A 21,164-nucleotide genomic window follows, 5' to 3' on the forward strand; every position below is an offset into this window, starting at 1 on the left:
CAAATCTCAAAGTCATCCCAGGAAGCAGTTCCAGCGGTATTTAGGGTAATGTGGGTGGGGTTAGCAAACAGGGAAAGATTGAACTCTTAGTCTGATTTTAGGGTTCTGAGCAGGTACTGCTTCCGTCCTCAACTAATTACACTGGTCTACAATTCTTGAGAACTTGTCTGCTTCAGAGATAAAATGTGCTATTTATTATGTATTTTGATGTGCTGAATTCAAATATGACAATTAAAACAACTGATTGGCTACTGTTTCTAAGATATTTAAGTTTTTACATTTTATGTCTATGTATATTGTGTAGATAGTAGAGTTTTAATCATAAATTGTAAACCTAGGTCTTTTCATGTGTTTATGGTTGCTTTACATGATAATATTTCACCTGTCCTGTTTATGTAACACTTTAAAAATCAGCAAAAGGGTTATATAAATATAATTTATTATGAAACAAAAGGCAAAAAACTATTATGTACATAGTTTAGTCCTATTCAGTGTCTACTTGGCGCTTCTTGGCTTGTCTCTTGTATTCATTAAATGGAGCATCTCTTGTCACTCTCCAGCAATCGTCTGCAAGCATTGATGGGCTCCATTTGCCCTGATAGCGTTTCTCCAGTCTTGCAACGTCCTGGTGAAATCGCTCACCGTGCTCGTCGCTCACTGCTCCGCTGTTCGGTGGAAAAAAATCTAGATGAGAGTGCAAAAAATGTATCTTTAGTGACATGTTGCAACCAAGGCTTTTGTATGCCTTGAGGAGGTTTTCCACCAACAACCTGTAGTTGTCTGCCTTGTTGTTTCCGAGAAAATTTATTGCCACTAACTGGAAGGCTTTCCATGCCATCTTTTCCTTGCCACACAGTGCATGGTCAAATGCTTCATCTCGAAGAAGTTCACAAATCTGAGGACCAACAAAGACACCTTAGTTTATCTTAGCTTCACTTAACCTTGAAAATTTTCCACGGAGGTACTTGAAAGCTGCTTCTGTTTTGTCAATGGCCTTGACAAAGTTCTTCATTAGACCCAGCTTGATGTGTAAGGGTGGTAACAAAATCTTCCTTGATTCAACAAGTGGTGGATGCTGAACACTTTTCCTCCCAGGCTCCAATGACTGCCGGAGTGGCCAATCTTTCTTGATGTAGTGGGAATCTCTTGCACGACTATCCCATTCGCAGAGAAAACAGCAGTACTTTGTGTATCCAGTCTGCAGACCAAGCAAGAGAGCAACAACCTTCAAATTGCCACAAAGCTGCCACTGATGTTGGTCATAGTTTATGCACCTCAAAAGTTGTTTCATGTTGTCATAGGTTTCCTTCATATGGACTGCATGACCAACTGGAATTGACGGCAAAACATTGCCATTATGCAGTAAAACAGCTTTAAGACTTGTCTTCGATGAATCAATGAACAGTTTCCACTCATCTGGATCGTGAACGATGTTGAGGGCTGCCATCACACCATCGATGTTGTTGCAGGCTACAAGATCACCTTCCATGAAGAAGAATGGGACAAGATCCTTTTGACGGTCATGGAACATGGAAACCCTAACATCACCTGCCAGGAGATTCCACTGCTGTAGTCTGGAGCCCAACAGCTCTGCCTTACTCTTGGGTAGTTCCAAATCCCTGATAAGGTCATTCAGTTCACCTTGTGTTATGAGGTGTGGTTCAGAGGAGGAGGATGGGAGAAAATGTGGGTCCTGTGACATTGATGGTTCAGGACCAGAAGTTTCATCCTCTTCCTTGTCTGACTCAAGTGAAAATGATTCTGGTGTATCAGAAACTGGCAGTCCTTCTCCGGGGGGTACTGGGCGTATAGCTGATGGAATGTTTGGATAATGCACAGTCCACTTTTTCTTCTTTGACACACCTTTCCCAACTGGAGGCACCATGCAGAAATAACAATTGCTGGTATGATCTGTTGGCTCTCTCCAAATCATTGGCACTGCAAAAGGCATAGATTTCCTTTTCCTGTTCAACCACTGGTGAAGATTTGTTGCACAAGTGTTGCAGCATATGTGTGGGGCCCACCTCTTGTCCTGATCTCCAATTTTGCGGCCAAAATAAAGGTGATAGGCTTTCTTAACCATAGTGGTTATACTGCGCTTTTGTGATGCAAAAGTCACTTCACCACAAACATAGCAGAAGTTATCTGCACTGTTCACACAAGTACGAGGCATCTCTGCTCACTTTGGCTAAACAGAAATGTGTCCCTTTGCAAAATCAAACACTGACAAATAAGACAGCACTACACTGTATGATTTCTAGCGCTGATATAGGGCAATTTGTTCAGCAGAGTGATGTAAGCTTCGTTATGATTGCATCATCCATGACTTCTAGGAATAACATGATGCAATTCATATCATGTATGACGCAATACCAGCTTCAGATTGCATCATTCATTGTTTTGCCTAAAAATCAAGTACTGTCCAAACCCAGTCATAGATTAATTCATAGATCCAGTCAAAGATGTATTTTAGTCATTTCTGGTTTAAATTGAGATCCCTTCCCTTTATAACTCACTTATCCTCGGTCATTCCCAAGTCAAGGGTCGTCTATACTGACCCAATAGCATATCTTGAAAACTAGAGCCAATCAACAATTTTAAGCATCATTTTTGTTCTCAGTGACCCAGAATTAGTACAGTTTGACTACATTTATTTCAGAAGCATTTTGGCTGTAGAGCAGTGTTGTAAGTGAAGGGAGGAAAAACAAAGAGGTATGTGTGTGCATGTGGTGGGGGTACAGTGGAGCTGAATGTCAAGTGTAGGCAGGTTTGTGTCTCTTGCCCTCCCCAGTGCTCAGACAAGCATCCCCCCTCCTCCCAGTGCAGGGCTCCTTCTGAGACCATAGATTAATAGGACTGGAGGGGACCTTGAGAGGTCATCTATTCCAGTCCTCTGTGCTCATGGCAGGACTAAGTATTACCTAGATCATCCCTGACAGGTGTTTGTCTAACCTGGTGTTAAAAATCTCCAACAGTGGAGATTCCACAACCTTCCTGGACAAATTATTCCAGTGCTTAACCAACCTCGCTCTTGGTATGTTTTTCCTATTGTCCAAGCTAAAGCACCCTTGCTGCAATTGAAGTCCATCAGGTCTTGTCCTATCCTTTCCCCCCAGACCGCAACCATTGCTTTGCAGTTTTACTCCTAAACTCTGTTTTAAGGACTATAAATTCTAGGAAATAAATAAAATTAACAAAAGAATTGGGAGGGAGCTGTGACATACCAGGGTACAACCCAGGCTAAGCAACAGCTGTGTCACCTGCAACCTTGCCATGCCTTGCTGAAGTGGCTTCCAGCTGGTCCACAAACAAACAAATCACACCCTGAGCATGTGTGTGTAACTGCAGCCTGGCCGGGAATAGTTGGGTTACACTCAAGCTCTCACCACCCTTGGTTATATTGCAGGGTGACCACAACACACTCCCCAGTCTTTGATTTCCCTCCCGAAATGTACATCCTGTGCTGCCCAGTCCGCTCCTGGACAATACAAATTACACTGTCCATTATTTCCTTAGTAGCACTAATATGCATGCAACTTAGTTTCTCAGACACTTCTACTTAAACACACTGGATTCGATAAAACAACCCCCTCCTCCCCAAAGTTTATTGACTACAAAGATAGATTTTAAGTGAGTGCAAATAAGGAAGCACAGAAGTCAGACATGGTTACAAAAAGAAAATAAAGCTACAATGCAACTTGTGCCTAAGTTAACAAATAAGGTGAAATTCAAAGCAAAAGTTTCCTCACCACATGCTTTCAGCCGTCTTACTGACCAAACTACTTAGGTCAGGACCCCTCTCACAGTCCAATGGCTGCTTCCTTTATCCCTTCAGATGCGGTGAATCAGTGGGTAGAGGCAGCGATAGAGAGAGAGAGTGAGCGGTGCTTTCGGATGTTTGCCCCTTCTTTTTATAGTCCTATCTCCGGTTTGAGCAACATTTTCACCTGGTTACCAGGAGACAAAAGCTCTATGTAGAAGGATGTTCCCTGCTGCTTTTCCCTCACCTTTTGGGTCTTCCTTTGTTTCCCTTCCTGCTTGATGACTCTGGTTACTCTTTAGATAGAAAATTAAGCAGCGCACACATTTCTTTGTTTAAGACAGACCAGTTTGCCAGCCTGAGTTTGGAACATGTATTAATAACCTGATACAGTGTCATCTTATAACTTCACACACAGTAACTCCTCACTTAACATTGTAGTTATGTTCCTGAAAAATGCAACTTTAATTCTTATGAGGAAATTGAATTCACTTAACACCATTTTGCTAAATGTAAATGGGGGGCTTAGGTTCCAGGGAATTTTTTTTTTTGCCAGACAAAAGGCATTATATACATTTTAAAAAAATGTAACAAGCAATTTAATACAGGTATAAGTTTTTAAAGAAACAGTTTAATACGACAACCATCATTGCTGAATGTGAAGCAATGGGAGGGGCCCCCGCCGAACCCCACACAGGAACAGCCCAGTGGCACTGCAGACAATGAGGCAGGCAAGGAGCGTGAAGGTCCCGTAGGTAGGAGAAGCAAGTTGCACAGCAGCAGTGGCAGCTTCCCCTACTGTGCAAGCCCCAGGGGCTTAACCCTCGGCCCACCCACTCCACCCCTTCCCCCAAGACCCCACCCTTAAGCCGCCTCCTCTCCCCCCATCTCCTTCCCCTTTACTCCGCACGTCGCGTCCTCGCTCCTCCCCTGCCTCCTAAACGCTGCAAATCAGCTGATTGCCGTGGGCAGGAGGGGGGAGGAGAAGGGGGAAGGCGCTGATCCATGCTGTCCACCGGTGGGAGGCACTGCGGTGGCATAGGGGAGCTGATAGAGGGGCTGCCAGCTGTGGACAAAGCAGGCAGCCAAACGACCTTATAGCGGAGCATTGCACAACTTTAAACGAGCAGGTTCTGTAATGGAGCGGGAAAGTAAGATCGAAACAACGATAAGCAAGAGGACGTTAGGTGGAGAGTTACTGTACATTATCAAAAATATTGTAATAATATTTACAATGAGAGCATGACTATTTCTAGTTGACTCATAGCTTTATTTAGCATCTTAAAGCTGAGCTCTGAGTGCAGATAATATGCATGCAAGAGGGATAGTTTTGTGAACTGCAGAAATCCGTAGCACGCTGTGGTCTCCTCCTGAGCTCCTCTGGTCATCATGTGGTCTCCATGAAGCAAAATGAGTGCACCTATCCTTCCTACTTTGGGGAGTAACCTAGCAAGGGAAGGACATAGAATACCATGGTGATTGGCATGCTATAAATAGATGGATAATCTGGAGTACTCTTACATGTCTTACAGGTTTTACATTCCACCTATTGGGGCCAGGACACTGAGGTGATTCTGAAACCAGGAATGACTGACAAGATATCAGTTACAGCTGCAAACAATTAGTACATTTCACCTGTATGTAACTTTCTGTTCCTTTGATTCGAAATTTGTTGAAATTTTTTTATGAGATGTGTTTTTCATGGGAAATTGGATTTTTCATTCAACTATTTTGTCCATGAAATTATCTTTTACTTGGAAATTATAAGTTTCCCATCAAAATACTAAACTCCCCATCTCCCTAAACTATGGCTCTGGGACTCTGGTGATGTTCCAGGGAAATTCAGCAAGAGGAGAGACCATCATGCATCATGGGGTATGTGGTCCAGCCTGGGAGCCTGGCCCATAGAAGAGATTGGTGCTGTGTGGTATCTGATGCACCCCTTTGGTATTTCTGAGCAAAAAGATTTCGGTCTTCACAAACAAACCCCCTTTGTGGATCAGCTCTACACAATACCCGGCTTGCGCTGAAAACAGCAGGATGAAATATACCCCTAACCTCATACCCTGTAACTCTGGTAGGAATTGCATCATTTAATAACACAATAGGAAAGAGTAGGCCAAATTGATCCCCAGGGCATGAATTAAACCGAAGGTGGCTTTGGTTCACTGAATGCATTAATTAGGTGTTATGGCTCTCTGAGCTCAGGTATTCCCGGTTGCTCCATTAATCATGTCCTACAGATGACACATCTCAATATAAAACTTCCCAAATGCTCCAAACTGGCAGTTACTGTCATTGGGGAAACACCACCACATCTCTCTCTTCTCAGCAGGTACGTGTTATTATCCTGAATTACAGACACACACACACATACACACCATAATGATCAGCAGGTATTGAATTCAAGACCTCCAGCACTAAAAGCCTCAGCCAACTCGTACCCCTGACTGAGATGATTTTCACCCTGATTCTCTTACAGCAGAGTCACAAGTCACTGTTTGCTGCTCGGATTAGTGAGCAGTTGTCTTCGTATGCGGGGCATGATTAACCTGCGTGTCAGTGTATTTACACTGTGTGTATTTTATCAAACAACTGGAATGACCAGCTGTGAACATCCGCACCATCCACCTGCCCACATCTCTGTAGCTGCCTGATCTCTGTTCAGAGGAGATGGAAAAGGGAAATCACTCGGAGGCGACTGAGTTCATTCTCTCAGGACTGACAGATAATCCGGAGCTGCAGGTCCCCCTGTTTGGGGTGTTCCTAGTGGTTTATGTTATCACCGTGGTGGGAAATGGGGGGATGATCTTGTTAATCACCATTGATCCCCGACTCCACACCCCCATGTACTTTTTCCTCAGTAATTTATCTTTCTGTGACCTCTGCTTTTCCTCGATAATTTCCCCTAAGATGCTGCAAAATTTCTTAGCCGAGAGGAAAAGCATTTCTTACACTGCCTGCGCTGTGCAACAATATCTCTCAATTGTTTTTGGAGATGTTGAGTGCCTGTTGCTGGCTGTGATGGCGTATGACCGTTATGTGGCCATCTGTAACCCGCTGCTCTATACGGTCACCATGTCCAGGCAGCTTTGTAACCAACTAGTGGTTGGGGCATACGCTGTGGGGTTTGTGGATTTAATGATTCAGTGTTTTACATTTCGGCTGTCATTCTGCAACTCCAACATCATCAATCATTTCTTCTGTGACGTCCCCCCCCTGTTGGCGCTCTCCTGTTCTGACACCCGCAACAATGAGATTGTAATGTTTGTTTTTATGAGCTGCATTATAGTGAGCAGCCTTGTCACTGTCCTCCTCTCCTATGTCTATATCATCTCCACCATCCTGCAGATCCGCTCTGCTGAGGGGAGGCACAAAGCCTTCTCCACCTGCACTTTCCACTTGACTACTGTAGCCCTGTATTTTGGCACCCTCCTCTTCATGTATTTACGTCCCACCTACAGCTATTCCATGGACACAGACAAAGTGGCCTCAGTGTTTTACACGCTGGTGATCCCCATGCTGAACCCCCTCATCTACAGCCTGAGGAACACGGAGGTGAAGGATGCCGTGAAGAGAGCAATGAATAAACTCCTAACCAATTTTTGAATCTGTTTAACTCTTTACTCATTTAGTGATGGGGAGTGGAAACAGGTGAATTCAATTCCCAGCCCATTGCAATGTAATTTTGCAGAGCCGGTGGGAGTATTGTTCATTATTGTATTGTTATTATTTTTAATTTGTTTGTATTCCAACAAGGTCTTCAGGCCCCAAATGAGATCAGTGGACAAAATACGGGAAGAATCACAGGTCCAGAAAGAGAGATTGATTCTATAAGCTGTTGGCGAGGGGCACCCACTTGGAGGGTGAGATGCTCAACTTCATATCTCTGCTCCAGTTGTTATTTAATTAGTTATCCACAGTAGAACAACTCTGAAAGGAGAGATTGAGAGCAACCCAGACTGGAATTGCACAGCACTCAGGGGCTGGGATGCTTTCTGGAAATGAAGGAAATACAAGTGCATAGTGTGACAGGTTCGGTCACAAAGACCCCCGTTGGGACTGTCACCTGATGTGCTGAAATTACCTCTGATCCCATTTTACCTGCCAGCCTGGACCTCCAGAACCCTACCTGCTCAGAACCCAGAACAGGCTCAGGAGGATACCTGTCTCCAGCACGCAGACACCCAGCTCCGAACAGGATCTAAACCCCAAATAAATCCATTTTACTCTGTATAAAGCTTATGCAGGGTAAATGGTAAATGTTCCCCATCTATATCACTGCAAGAGAGCTATGCACTGCTGTTTGCCCCCCAAGGTAACCATTACTTACACTGAGTTTATAAATAAACAAAAGTGATTTTATTAACTATAAAAAGAAGCATTTAAGTGGTTTTCAGTAGTAACAGACAGAACAAACTAAATCACAAAGTAAAATAAAGCAAAACACGCAAGGCTAAGCTTAATACACTCAGAAATCAGTTACTAATGTTAACTTCTCACCCCAGTTGTTACTTCAGGTTAAATCCTTCTCAGGTCAGATAGAAAAGACTGGACTCAGGTCAGAAAAGGTCACCCACCCCTGAAGTTACAGTCCTTTTGTTTCCAGGTATCTCTGTGGGGTGGGGAGGCCATCTTTTCAGCCAGCTGAAGACACTCATTGTTTGCTTCTCCCACTTCATATAGAACTTCCCTAAGGTGGAAAACCTTTGTTTGGAATTTCCCCCCCCCCCACCCCCTGGAAAAGTACCAGATTCAAGATAGATTTCAGTATCAGGTGACATGGTCGCATGTCACTGTAAGACCGCAGTCTCCATTCTTCCTGAGTTGGCCCACATGTACACAGGAAGACTGGCAGGTAAACAGCCATTCAGAGTTCATTGTTTCTGAAGCACCGTTAATGGCCTCCACTTAATATGTCTCCATCAGTGATACAAGTTTATATCTTATTCTCCTAACTCCAGACATAGAAATAAACCATGTAAACCAATGGGATGAACACACTTAGTAGATTATAACCTTTCTAATGATATGTTACATGGGGCACTTACCATAAAGCATATTCCAGTTATGTCATAATCAGAACCATATTTTCATAAAGCATATGGAGTGCAGTGTCACACTTAGCTCTGCCCAGTACTGGAAAGAAGGGGGAACTGAACCCAGATCTCCCACCTCACAGGTGAACACCCCAACTATTGGGCTAAAAATTACAAAGTGGAGGACGACCACTGCCTCCTACAGTGGCTGGGTTGCAACCGGCACCTAAATCCTCCCCTCCCCACACACACATTGTTTTGGGACAAAGGTATTAGGAGTATTTGTATCACATTTGTGAATAGTTTCAGGTCAATCCAAACGGTATTGTGTTTGACAATAAATTATTAATCCAGAAGAAATTCACCCATTTCTAGACACCTTTTCACCCTAATGCTGGGAAATTATTTAAAGATGCATTTGGAGACATGACGAACACATGAAGTGGAAGACATTCACCTCAGTTTTGTATCATATTAAAAAGACCTCACGGGAGAGACAGCGATCCAGACCAGCTGATGCTCTGGCCCCCTATGATCCATTTCCACAAGGAGAGACATGGCAAAAACATTAATTGCATGTGCTGTGCACACCTGTTCTCCTGGGAGCAAAGATGCTCCAGGGAGCAAATCTCAAAGTCATCAAAGCCAAATTTAACCTCTAGTGCCCAAGGAAGCAGCTACAGAAGTATTAAGGTTAATGTGGGTGGGGATAGCAAACAGGGAAAGATTCGTCTCTAAGTCTGGATTTTAGGGTTCTGAGCAGGTACTGCTTCCGTCCTTCTCAACTCATTGTAAGTGAAGGGAGGAAAAACAAAGTGGTGCCACCAAGTCTTGGGCAAACAAGTCAGTTTCAGAGCATTTTGGCCTTTAATTGAAATGACAGTGAGCCATTCCTGGGAGGGGAAGGAAGGAATTATCCTGAGAGGAGAAATTTCAACTGTTCTGAACACATTTACGTATCAAAAGAAGGAAAGGGCTTTACCAAGGGAGGGAGAAGAGTGACTGGAAAAGGAGAGACAAATAGCTTTAAAAGGAAAGGGGAAAACTCCCCCATCGATTCAGGGAATGTCTCTACTAAAGCCATTACATTGACTCAGCTATGGTGTGCAGCAGTGCTGTAGTGTAGATTGTTTCCACATTGATGGAAGGGTTTTTACTTCGATGTAGTTAATCCACGTCTCCGAGAGGCAGTAGCTCGGTCAATGGAAGAATTACACTGAGGGTCAGTAGAAGCTAACTCCCTCGCACAGGGTGTGAAAAGTTTCCCTGCCCGGTGTGCTTAATTTCCCCTTCCACACAGCAGCCTAACTGGGTTCCCCTCTGGGTCAGACACTCCTGCGTCCCCCAAAAGGGAAGGTGACCCTGGTCCAGTTGTGGGCTCCCAGCTACCAGCTTTGACAGCCCTTCACTGGCCAGCAAAATCCCCTTCTTTCCCCCAGGTTAGGCTTGCTTCCAGCTACAGACCCTGGGGTCTGTTCCCACCAAAGTGGTTACCAGGACCCCAACTTCCACCATGTTTCTGTGCACCCCAGGGCAGGGCCTGTCCCCTGTCGACCTGCATCTTCCTGGAAGTCAACCCTGGGATAGATTCTGCCATATCAAAGAAATCATTCCCCTGTCGAAACGGTGCAGAATTGTGTGCCACTGTTGCAACAGTCAGCTCAGCTTGCAAATCACCACTTTCCAGGTGTACCTTAGCTAACGGTGCAACGACTTTGTAACCTCCCACCAGTTCTAATTCTGCCATTTTCCCTGCAACAAATCGTTCTCCTGGATCAGGTCCCTCCTGACCACAGAAATGTCTGCACCCGTGTCCCTCAAGCCTAGGAGTACTTTCGCCTTAAGTTTAACTGCATGCATATGCTCACGGCTTCGTTGTGTAGAAGCAAACTTTACAAATCCTGTGTGGAAAGAGGCAGCAGCCTGGCCCTCAGACGCAGCAGCTTCATGTGTTACCTGCTGCCTGTTCCCACTCAGCAAGGGACATTTATTCCTCTGCGCTCAGTGGACTTACAATGAAAGCACCTCTTGGGCTCCTCTGCTTGTATAGGGATAAAACAGTGATTCTGCTTTCCACCAACCCTGCACCCCTCTACCCCCAGCCCTGCACCCCTCTACCCCCAGCCCTGCACCCCTTTACCCTCAACCCTGCACCCCTCTACCCCCAGCCCTGCACCCCTTTACCCTCAACCCTGCACCCCTCTACCCCCAGCCCTGTACCCCTCTACCCCCAGCCCTGCATCCCTCTGCCCCCAGCCCTGCACCCCTCTACCCCCAGCCCTGCACCCCTTTACCCTCAACCCTGTACCCCTCTACCCCCAGCCCTGTACCCCTCTACCCCCAGCCCCGCACCCCTCTACCCCAACCCTGCACCCCTCTACCCCCAGCCCTGTACCCCTCTACCCCTCTACCCCCAGCCCCGCACCCCTCTACTCCAACCCTGCACCCCTCTGCCCCCAGCCCTGCACCCCTCTACCCCCAGCCCTGCACCCCTTTACCCTCAACCCTGTACCCCTCTACCCCCAGCCCTGTACCCCTCTACCCCCAGCCCCGCACCCCTCTACCCCAACCCTGCACCCCTCTACCCCCAGCCCCGCACCCCTCTACCCCAACCCTGCACCCCTCTACCCCCAACCCTGCACCCCTCTATCCCCAGCCCTGCACCCCTCTACCCCCAACCCTGCACCCCTCTACCCCCAACCCTGTACTCCTCTACCCCAACCCTGCACCCCTCTACCCTCAACCCTGTACCCCTCTGCCAGCAGTTTACGTTTAATTGCCACTTGCGATGGCTCAAAAGAGTCTCCAAACTCCACACCCTGCATCCACGTTTTTGTCCCACTAATACTGTTTTACATCATCACTGCACATATTCAGGAATTGTTCCCGAGTAAGCAAATCACACATTTCTTCCAAGCTTGTAATGCCTTTTCCCCTCACGCACTTATCTAACAAATCTCTCATTTCATTTATATAAGCCACATTACTCAATCCAGATCCCCTTTTAAGATTCCTGAATTTAACCCTGTAGGTTTCTGGTATAATCTGAAACTGTTTCAAAACCTGTTCCTTAAATTTACCATAGTTTCAAGCATCATTAATAGGCATCTTTTTGAATATGTCCAGAGCTCTGCCAGTCCATTTTGCTACCAATGTGGTCATTCTTTGATTGTCAGGAATTGTACGGAGGGGGCACAGTCTCTCAAAGGTGATGAAATATTTGGCAATGTCACTCATCAGACAGCGGACATAGTCATTCCCATTTGTGGAGTTTTGGGGAAGTGGGGCCAGCTGCTGGAGGGTTTTGTCTCTTCCCCTCCATAACAGCCAGTTCATGTTTCTGGGCCTCAATCTGGGCCTGTATTTCTCTGTCTCTTAACTCCAGGGCCAATTTGTCCCTGGCTGCCTCTGCTTCCATAGCCCTTTTGTGCGCAGTTGTCTCTGCTTCTTTGAACTTCAGTTGAAACTCCCGGTCCTTTGCCTTCTCCTCTGCTTCCAGTCTGGCCAGCTCTAGTTTGGCAGGTGCCTGTACTCAGCTCAGGGGCTTCTTAGTTAACAAAGACTTTCCCAGCGCCCTGTGTTCAGCCTTTCTGGTAGGGTTACCATATTTTGTGCCTCCAAACGGAGGACACTCCACGGCCCCCGGCCCCGCCCCCAGCCCCGCCCAACCCCTCCCCCTCCCCAAAGTCTCCGCCCCCTCCCCTGCTTCCCGCGGATATTTGATTCGCGGGAAGCCTGAAGCAGGTAAGGGGGGTGTGGGGGGAGGAGGCGCGGCCCAGGCTGGCCCCCCGGCGTTTCCAGCCTGGGTCGGCTCGGGCCCTGGGGTGCCGGCCCCGGCCCCCGGCCGACCACCCCCGGCCCGCCCAGCACTGCCGGCCCCCGGCAGCCCGGCGCACCCCCCGGCTCCCAGCTCCCCACCGGCCCGGCTGACCGGCTCCCCGCCGGCCCGGCTGACCGGCTCCCCGCGGGCCTGGCTGCCCCGGCTGACCCGGCTCCCCGCCGGCACGGCTCCCCGCGGGCCCGGCTGACCCGGCTCCCCGCCGGCACGGCTCCCCGCGGGCCCGGCTGACCCGGCTCCCCGCCGGCCCGGCTCCCCGCGGGCCCGGCTCCCCGCCGGCCCGGCTGCCCGCGGGCCCGGCCGGCCCGGCTCCCCGCGGGCCCGGCTGACCTCCCGATTTTCCCGGACATGCCCGACTTTTGGGGATTTCCCCCCGGACGGGGATTTGAGCCCCCAAAAGCCAGACATGTCCGGGAAAATCCGGACGTATGGTAACCCTATTTCTGGGCAGTCTGCAACTTGCGCAGTTCCAGCTTCTTCTGATCTTTACTCTTACTTATTCTGCTTATTTTTCTGTCCCTATTTCCCTTACTCAAAATAAGGAAACAGAAAATAACAAACAAGTCACCACTTTGTCTGTTCTCCACCCACCAGACCCAAAACTCACTTAAAATCACTACCAGTGTTTCAAAGCAATCAGCTGTGCACAGGATCCTGCTCAACTTTGCCACTGTCACGGGTTGGGTCACAGAAACCAGTTTGGGACTGCACCCGATGTGCCGAGACTACCTCTGAGACTGTTTTCCCTGCCAGCTTTCCCTTGCCTGCTGCAAACACCGATCCAAGTCTTAACCACGTCCCCCACAAGCTGCAGGCTTCAGTGAAAACATTTTATGAAGTCCTCCTGTCTCTAGTACTCAGATACCCAGCTCCCAGTGGGGTCCAAACCTCAAATAAATCCATTTTACCCTGTATAAAGCTTATACAAGGTAAACTCTTGAATTGTTCGCCCTCTATAACACTGATACAGAGATATGCACAGCTGTTTGCTCCCCCCCCCCCAGGTATTAAAACATACTCTGGGTTAATAAATAAGTAAAAAGTGATTTCATTAAATACAAAAAGTAGGATTTAAGTGGTTCCAAGTAATAACAGACAGAATAAAGTAAATTACCAAACACAATAAAACAAAACAGACTAATACAGTAAAAACTAAATGCAGGTAAATCTCACCCTCACAGATCTTCCAATAAGCCTCTTTTACAGACTAGACTTAATCCTAGTCTAGGTCCAGCAATCACTCACACCCCTGTAGTTACTGTCCTCTGTTTCAGTTTCTTTCAGACATCTCCTTGGGGTGGAGAGGCTATCTTTTGTGCCAGCTGAAGATAAAACGGAGGGGTTTCCCCAGGAACTTATATAGTTTTTCTCCTGTGGGTGGAAACCCCTTCCCCTCTCCCATACAGAATCTAGCTCCAAGATGGAGGTTTGGAATCACATGGGCAAGTCACATGTCCATGCATGACGCAGTTCCTTACAGGCCGATGCCACATTCCATGGAAAGCTCAGATGTGGATTGGCATCTCTCAAAGTTCATTGTTAGCTTAAGTGTTTCTTGATCGGGCACTTACTGAGAATAGTCTTTTCTCAAGAAGCTGACCAACTGCTTCACTGTTTAAAATCAAACAAGTACATAGCCAGTATTCATAACTTTGAATACAAAAATGAGATATGCATGCAAATAGGATGAATATGTCCAGCAGATCATAACCTTTGCAGAGATATGTTACATGGCCTATCTAGCATAAAACGTATTTCAGTTATATCATATTTACACTCATAAGCATATTACTAGAAAGCATTATGGGGTGCAACATCACACTCTGTTTCACGGACTATAAGTTATAGGAAATAAATAATATTAACAAAAGCATAATCGAGAGGGAGCTGGCATGCTCGGAGATATTTTGTAGCAGCATCTGCCGAGATGCTGCAGAGATCTTCAGTGTTAACCACTAGTTTGGGGAATACCCTCCTTTTTGTAGCCTGCCCTGCCCGTGGCATTTTCAGTGAGGGCTGCCCCAGGCACCTCCGGGTCACAGGAGGGAGAGAAGCCAGGAGGAGGATTTATGAGCATGACTCCTAGAGGAAATAGGGGCATAGTGTTTCCTGGGCACAGACCTGGAGTGACAGACATGGGAGTTTCTGAATAAGGGGATTCTGAAATTAGGAATAGGCAAGACCATCATGCATCCTGGGGTATGTGGTCCAGCCTGGGAGCCTGGCCCATAGAAGAGATTGGTGCTGTGTGGTATCTGATGCACCCCTTTGGTATTTCTGAGCAAAAAGATTTCGGTCTTCACAAACAAACCCCCTTTGTGGATCAGCTCTACACAATACCCGGCTTGCACTGAAAACAGCAGGATGAAATATACCCTTAACCTCATACTCTGTAACTCTGGTAGAAATTGCATCATTTAATAACACAGTAGAAAAGAGTAGGCAAAATTAATCCCCAGGGCATGAATTACACCGAAGGTGGCTTTGGTTCACTGAATGCATTAATTAGGTGTTATGGCTCTCTGAGCTCAGGTATTCCCAGTCGCTCCAGGAATCATGTCCCACAGATGACACATCTCAATATAAAACTTCCCAAATGCTCCAAACTGGCAGTTTCTGTCAATGGGGAAACACCACCACATCTCTCTCTTCTCATCAGGTACGTGTTATTATCCTGAATTACAGTCACACCATAATGATCAGCAGGTATTAAATTCAAGACCTCCAGCACTAAAAGCCTCAGCCCCAAGTCGTACCCCTGACTGAGATGATTTTCACCCTGATTCTCTTACAGCAGAGTCACAAGTCACTGTTTGCTGCTCGGATTAGTGAACAGGAGTCTTCGTATGCGGGGCATGATTAACCTGCGTGTCAGTGTATTTACACTGTGTGTATTTTATCATACAACTGGAATGACCAGCTGTGAACATCCGCACCATCCACCTGCCCACATCTCTGTAGCTGCCAGATCTCTGTTCAGAGGAGATGGAAAAGGGAAATCACTCAGAGGCGACTGAGTTCATTCTCTCAGGACTGACAGATCGTCCGGAGCTGCAGGTCCTCCTGTTTGGGGTGTTCCTAGTGGTTCATGGTATCACCCTGGTGGGGAATGGGGGGATGATCTTCTTAATCACCATTGATCCCCGACTCCACACCCCCATGTACTTTTTCCTCAGTAATTTGTCTTTCTGTGATGTCTGCTATTCCTCTATAATTTCCCCTAAGATGCTGCAAAATTTCTTAGCCGAGAGGAAAAGCATTTCTTACACTGCCTGCGCTGTGCAACTATATCTCTCAATTGTTTTTGCAGATGTTGAGTGCCTGTTGCTGGCTGTGATGGCGTATGACCGTTATGTGGCCATCTGTAACCCGCTGCTCTATACGGTCACCATGTCCAGGCAGCTTTGTAAAGGGCTGGTGGCTGGGGTATACGCTGTGGGCATGGTAGATTCAATGATACACACATTTTGTACACTTCGTTTGTCATTCTGCAGCTCCAACATCATCAATCATTTCTTCTGTGATATCCCCCAATTGCTGGTGCTTTCCTGCTCTGACACCCGCATCAATGAGATTGTGATGTTTGCCTTCGTTGGCTGTATTGTAGTGAGCACCCTTGTCACTGTCCTCCTCTCCTATGTCTATATCATCTCCACCATCCTGCAGATCCGCTCTGCCGAGGGCCGACACAAAGCCTTCTCCACCTGCACTTTCCACTTGATCGCTGTGGTCCTGTTTTATGGCATCCAACTTTTCATGTGTTTACGTCCCACCTCCAGCTATTCCATGGTCACAGATAAAGTGGCCTCTGTGTTTTACATGCTGGTGATCCCCATGTTGAACCCCCTCATCTACAGCCTGAGGAACACGGAGGTGAAGGGTGCCCTGAGGAAAGCAATGAATAAACTCCTAACCAATTCCTGAAACTGTTTAACTTAGTACTCGTTTAGTGATGGGGACTGGAAACAGGTGAATTCAATTCCCAGCCCATTGCAATGTAATTTCACAGAACCCGTAATAGTATTGGTCATTATTGTATTCTTGTTATTATTAGTTTGTTTGTATTCCAACAAGGCCTGCAGGCCCCAACTAAGATCGGGGCTTTATTAGGGTATTACCCCAGTAAAATTCCAGGAGGCACCTGTTTCACATGTGTGAATATATGTGATGTGCTTTGAAAGCACAGAGCTATTTGTAGTGGGAAAGAAGAGGGGGGGGGGGCATCAAATCTATCTCCCTCTGCTTTGTCGTGGGTTTGGTTTTGTTATGCAGTTGCAAGTATGAAGTGTGGTTCTATGGCTGAACCAAAGGGAGTTTGCACACCCTCCTGATATTCTGCAGCCCTATATGTCTTCTGTGGGGTTGTTGTAGAGACCTCGTTGATATCCATGCATGTGGAGGAAAAAGGTGATTTCCATCACAATGGCCTTTATTTTTAAGTTAAGGGAGCAACAAAACAAGTAAGTACAAGGGTAACATTTCTAAAAGAGAGCATGGTGTGTGTGCATCCTATGTGAGAATCTGCACTGAACTGAATATAAAATAATATGGAAAGGGTGAGTTTTCTCAACCATATGAATTAAACAGAAAGAAAAAGTCATATCAGACACTAGATGTTTATTCCACATCAGCAGGTTAGCTATGAGGTCTTACTCTTAGTTCTTCTGGAAAATATTATGGACTGTGAAGAATAGGGATTTGGGGAATTGTACAAATTGGGTTATGGTGAGTGAGAAATGGATAGAGCTGGGGCAATAGTTGATTTTTGAGTTCATGGGTGTTTACAAAAAAATGAAAAACAAATTCAGTTCAACCTGATTCAAATCTGAAAATTCCCTAAATGTTTGGCAAGTTGAAAATATTGACAAAATTTCATTTGGAGTCAAAGGAAATATTTAGCATGACCAGAAATGGAACATTTCCTTTCCTTCCTGGATACTTTTCAATGTAAAAGCAAAGACAATGCAGGGCCACAGTGACAAAATGGATAGGAATGGAAGAGGCGGTAATGGTGCTGCTTCCCTCGTAGACTTTAAACAAGTGATTAGATCACTCCTGTGGGATGTGGGAGATACAGGTCAATCTCCCCCCTGTCCGATGGGGAGAAGCCATTTGAAAGTGGGTCTCCCACATTGCCGGACAGTGCCCTGGCGACTGGGCTATGTTCTGTCCTGCATCGTTCTCAGGACTGGTCTACACTACTGCTGTAAATTGATCTCAGTTATGCTACTTCAAGTTGACTAAGTTAGTCTGATTTACAGCGGTGTCCACACCGTGCTATGTCAATGGGAGAATTACGTAACTGAAGTATTGTTTCAGAGTAGCAGCCGTGTTAGTCTGTATCCGCAAAAAGAACAGGAGTACTTGTGGCACCTTAGAGACTAACAAATTTATTAGAGCATAATCTTTCGTGGACTACAGCCCACTTCTTCGGATGCATACAGAGTGGAATAAATATTGAGGAGATATATATACACACATACAGAGAGCATAAACAGGTGGGAGCTGTCTTACCAACTCTGAGAGGCCAATTAAGTAAGAGAAAAAAAACTTTTGAAGTGATAATCAAGATAGCCCAGTACAGACAGTTTGATAAGAAGTGTGAGAATACTTACAAGGGGAGATAGTTTCAATGTTTGTAATGGCTCAGCCATTCCCAGTCCAGTAACTGAAATAGTGTAACATAGATCATCCAACAGCGTTACTGTAGCCCAGCCCTGAGAAAGATCCATGGTGGAACATAGTCTCTGAGGGAGGTGGAGTACAGACTTCAACAAGTGACTCCTCTCCCATCGACTTAGCATTGTGGATAAAACACGGGAAGAATCATAGGACCAGAAAGAGAGAATGACTCTATAGAGTGGTAGTTTGGGGCACCCACATGCTCAACTTCATGTCCCTATTCCAAGGCTTATTTAATTTGTTATCCACCATAGAACAACTTTAAAAGGAGAGATCGAGAGCAACCCAGACTGGAATAGTACACCACTCAGTGGCTGGGATGCTTCCTGGAAATGCAGGAAACCCAAATGTACCTCTTTGCCCAGCATGGGACAGAAGGGGGAATTGAACCTGGATCTCCCACCTCACAGGTGAAAACCCGAACTATTGGGCTAAAAATTACAAAGAGAGGTAGCACCACCACCTCCTACTGGTGGCCGCTTTGCGACCAGCACCTAAATCCTCCTCCCCCACACACATTCTTTTGGGACAAGGCAATTAGGAGACTTTGTAACCCATCTGTGAATAGTTTCAGGTCAACCCCAACAGCATTGTTTTTTACAATAAAATATTAGTCCAAAGAAATTCACCCATTTCTAGATACTCGTATGTCCCAATGCAGGGAAATTACTTAAAGAGACTTTTGGAGAGGTGATCAACACGTGAAGTGGAATACATTCACCTCAGTTTCGTATCATATTCAAAAGACCTCACGGGTGAGACAGCAATCCAGACCAGCTGCTGCTCTGGCCCTCTGTGTTCCATTTCCACAAGGAAAGACATGGCAACAACATTAATAGCATGTGCTGTGCACACCTGTTGTCCTGGGAGCAAAGATTCTCCAGGGAGAAAATCTCAAAGTCATCCCAGGAAGCATCTCCAGAGGTTTTAAGGGTAACGTGGGTGTGGTTAGCAAACAGGGAAAAATTCGTCTCTAAGTCTGATTTTAGGGTTCTGAGCAGGTACTGCTTCCGTCCTCAACTCATTGTAAGTGAAGGGAGGAAAATCAAAGTGGTGCCACCAAGTCATGGACAAACAAGTCAGTTTCAGAGCATTTTGGCCTTTAATTGAAATGACAGTGAGCCATTCATGGGAGGGGAAGGAAAGAATTATCCTGAGAGGAGAAATTTTAACTTTTCTGAACATATTTACCTATCAAAAGCAGGAAAGACCTTTACCAAGGGAGGGAGAAGAGTGACTGGAAAAGGAGAGAATAATAGTTTTAAGAGGAAGGGGGAAAACTTCCCCATTGATTCAGAGAATGTCTGTACTAAAGCCATTACATTGACTCAGCTATGGTGTGCAGCCGTGCCATAGTATAGGTGCTTTCCACATTGATGGAAGAGGCAGTAGCTAGGTCAATGGAAGAATTACACTTAGGCTCAGTACAAGCTAACTGTCACACACAAGGTGTGAAAAATTTCCCTGCCCTGTGCGACAGAGCTCTGTTGATCTAATTTTTAACCATATACCAGGCCTCAGAGAAGCTACTGATGCAAAAGACCAGTTGGGAAATCCAGTCCTATCTCCCTGCCAGGGCAGCAGAATCCCCTTCGGTTCTTTTTGTTCAGGCTAGTTGGAAATATTCCAGCTGTCCCAGCTTCCCAGTAGAGATTATTCTGCATTCTGGTTGAACTCAGTGTCAGGCTGTGTGTGTCTATTGGTTTCTCTGTCTGTGTGCGTGTGTGTTTGGTGTGCAGTGGGCACTGTGTGTGTGTGTTGTGTGATGTGGACACTCTGTGTGTGAGGGGTACAGTCAGGGCCGGCTCTAGGTATTTTGCTGCCTCCGCTGAAGAAAAAAAAAAAAGCCCGGAATACTGCCGCCGAAGCAAAGTGCTGTCCCAAGCACATGCTTGGAGCACTGGTGCCTAGAGCCGGCCCTGTGTAGGCAGGTGCATGTTCCTTGCCCTGCCCAGTGCAGAGCGGACAAGCATCCCCCATCCTCCCAGTGCAGGGCTCCTTGTGAGATCATAGAATCGTAGGACTGGAGGGGACCTCGAGAGGTCATCTTTTCCAGTCCCCTGCACTCATGGCCGTTCTAAACATTATCTAGACCATCCCTGACAGGTGTTTGTCTAACCTGCTCTTAAAAATCTCCAATGGTGGAGATTCTACAACCTTCCTGGGCAGTTATTCCAGTGCTTAATCACCCTCGCTGTTGGGATGTTTTTCCTAATGTCCAACCTAAATTGCCCTTGCTGCAATTGAAGTCCATCGGTTCTTGTCCTATTCTTTCCCCCCGACATTGTTTTGCAATTTTATTCCTAAACTCTGTTTCATGGACTATAAATTATAAGAAATAAATAAAATTAACAAAAGAATAATTGGGAAGGAGCTGACATGCTCGGAGATATTTTGTAACAGCATCTGCAGTGATGCTGCAGAGATCTTCAGTGTTAACCACCAGTTTAGGGAATATCCTCCTTTTTGCAGCCTGCCCTAACCTTGGCATTTTCAGTGACGACTTCCCCAGGCACCTCCAGGTCACAGGGAGCAGAGAACTCAGGAGTTATGAGTGTGACGTTTCACCCCATAAGGCTTTATGGAAATATGCTCATGAATGTATATCTGACATAACTGGAATATGTTTTATGCTACATATGCCGTGTAACATATCTCTGTAAAGGTTATGATCTACTGAATCTATTCACCTATTTGTATGCATGTATCAGTTTTGAATGTGAAGTTATAAATATTGGCTGTGTACTGGTTTGATTTTAAGTAGCCTTAGTAAGGCATTTGGGCAGCTTCTTTAGAAAGGAATTTGCAAGTTAAGTGCCCAATCAAGAAACACTTAATGGACAAT

General features: G+C 46.1%; 2 protein-coding genes across 3 annotated transcripts; both read left to right on the top strand.

The window, feature by feature from the left end:
• The first annotated feature begins 3,073 nt into the window (after positions 1 to 3,073).
• LOC101948389 (olfactory receptor 5W2-like) lies at positions 3,074 to 7,369 on the top strand. 2 transcript variants are annotated; one of them, XM_065595785.1, is made up of 2 exons: positions 3,074 to 3,091; positions 6,434 to 7,369. In XM_065595785.1, the coding sequence occupies exon 2, from the start codon at positions 6,434 to 6,436 to the stop codon at positions 7,367 to 7,369; it is 936 nt and encodes a 311-aa protein (XP_065451857.1). In that variant the 5' UTR covers positions 3,074 to 3,091. The 2 variants fall into 2 exon arrangements, with proteins under 2 accessions (XP_065451857.1, XP_065451856.1); XM_065595784.1 differs by lacking the exon at positions 3,074 to 3,091 and adding an exon at positions 4,042 to 4,050.
• An 8,253-nt stretch (positions 7,370 to 15,622) lies between these two features.
• Positions 15,623 to 16,561, top strand: LOC135983478 (olfactory receptor 5W2-like). Its single transcript, XM_065595786.1, has one exon. The coding sequence runs from the start codon at positions 15,623 to 15,625 to the stop codon at positions 16,559 to 16,561; it is 939 nt and encodes a 312-aa protein (XP_065451858.1).
• The last annotated feature ends 4,603 nt before the right edge of the window (positions 16,562 to 21,164 follow it).

This window comes from Chrysemys picta, chromosome 4, assembly GCF_011386835.1.
Source record: "Chrysemys picta bellii isolate R12L10 chromosome 4, ASM1138683v2, whole genome shotgun sequence".
In the NCBI taxonomy this organism is placed as follows: Eukaryota; Metazoa; Chordata; order Testudines; family Emydidae; genus Chrysemys; species Chrysemys picta.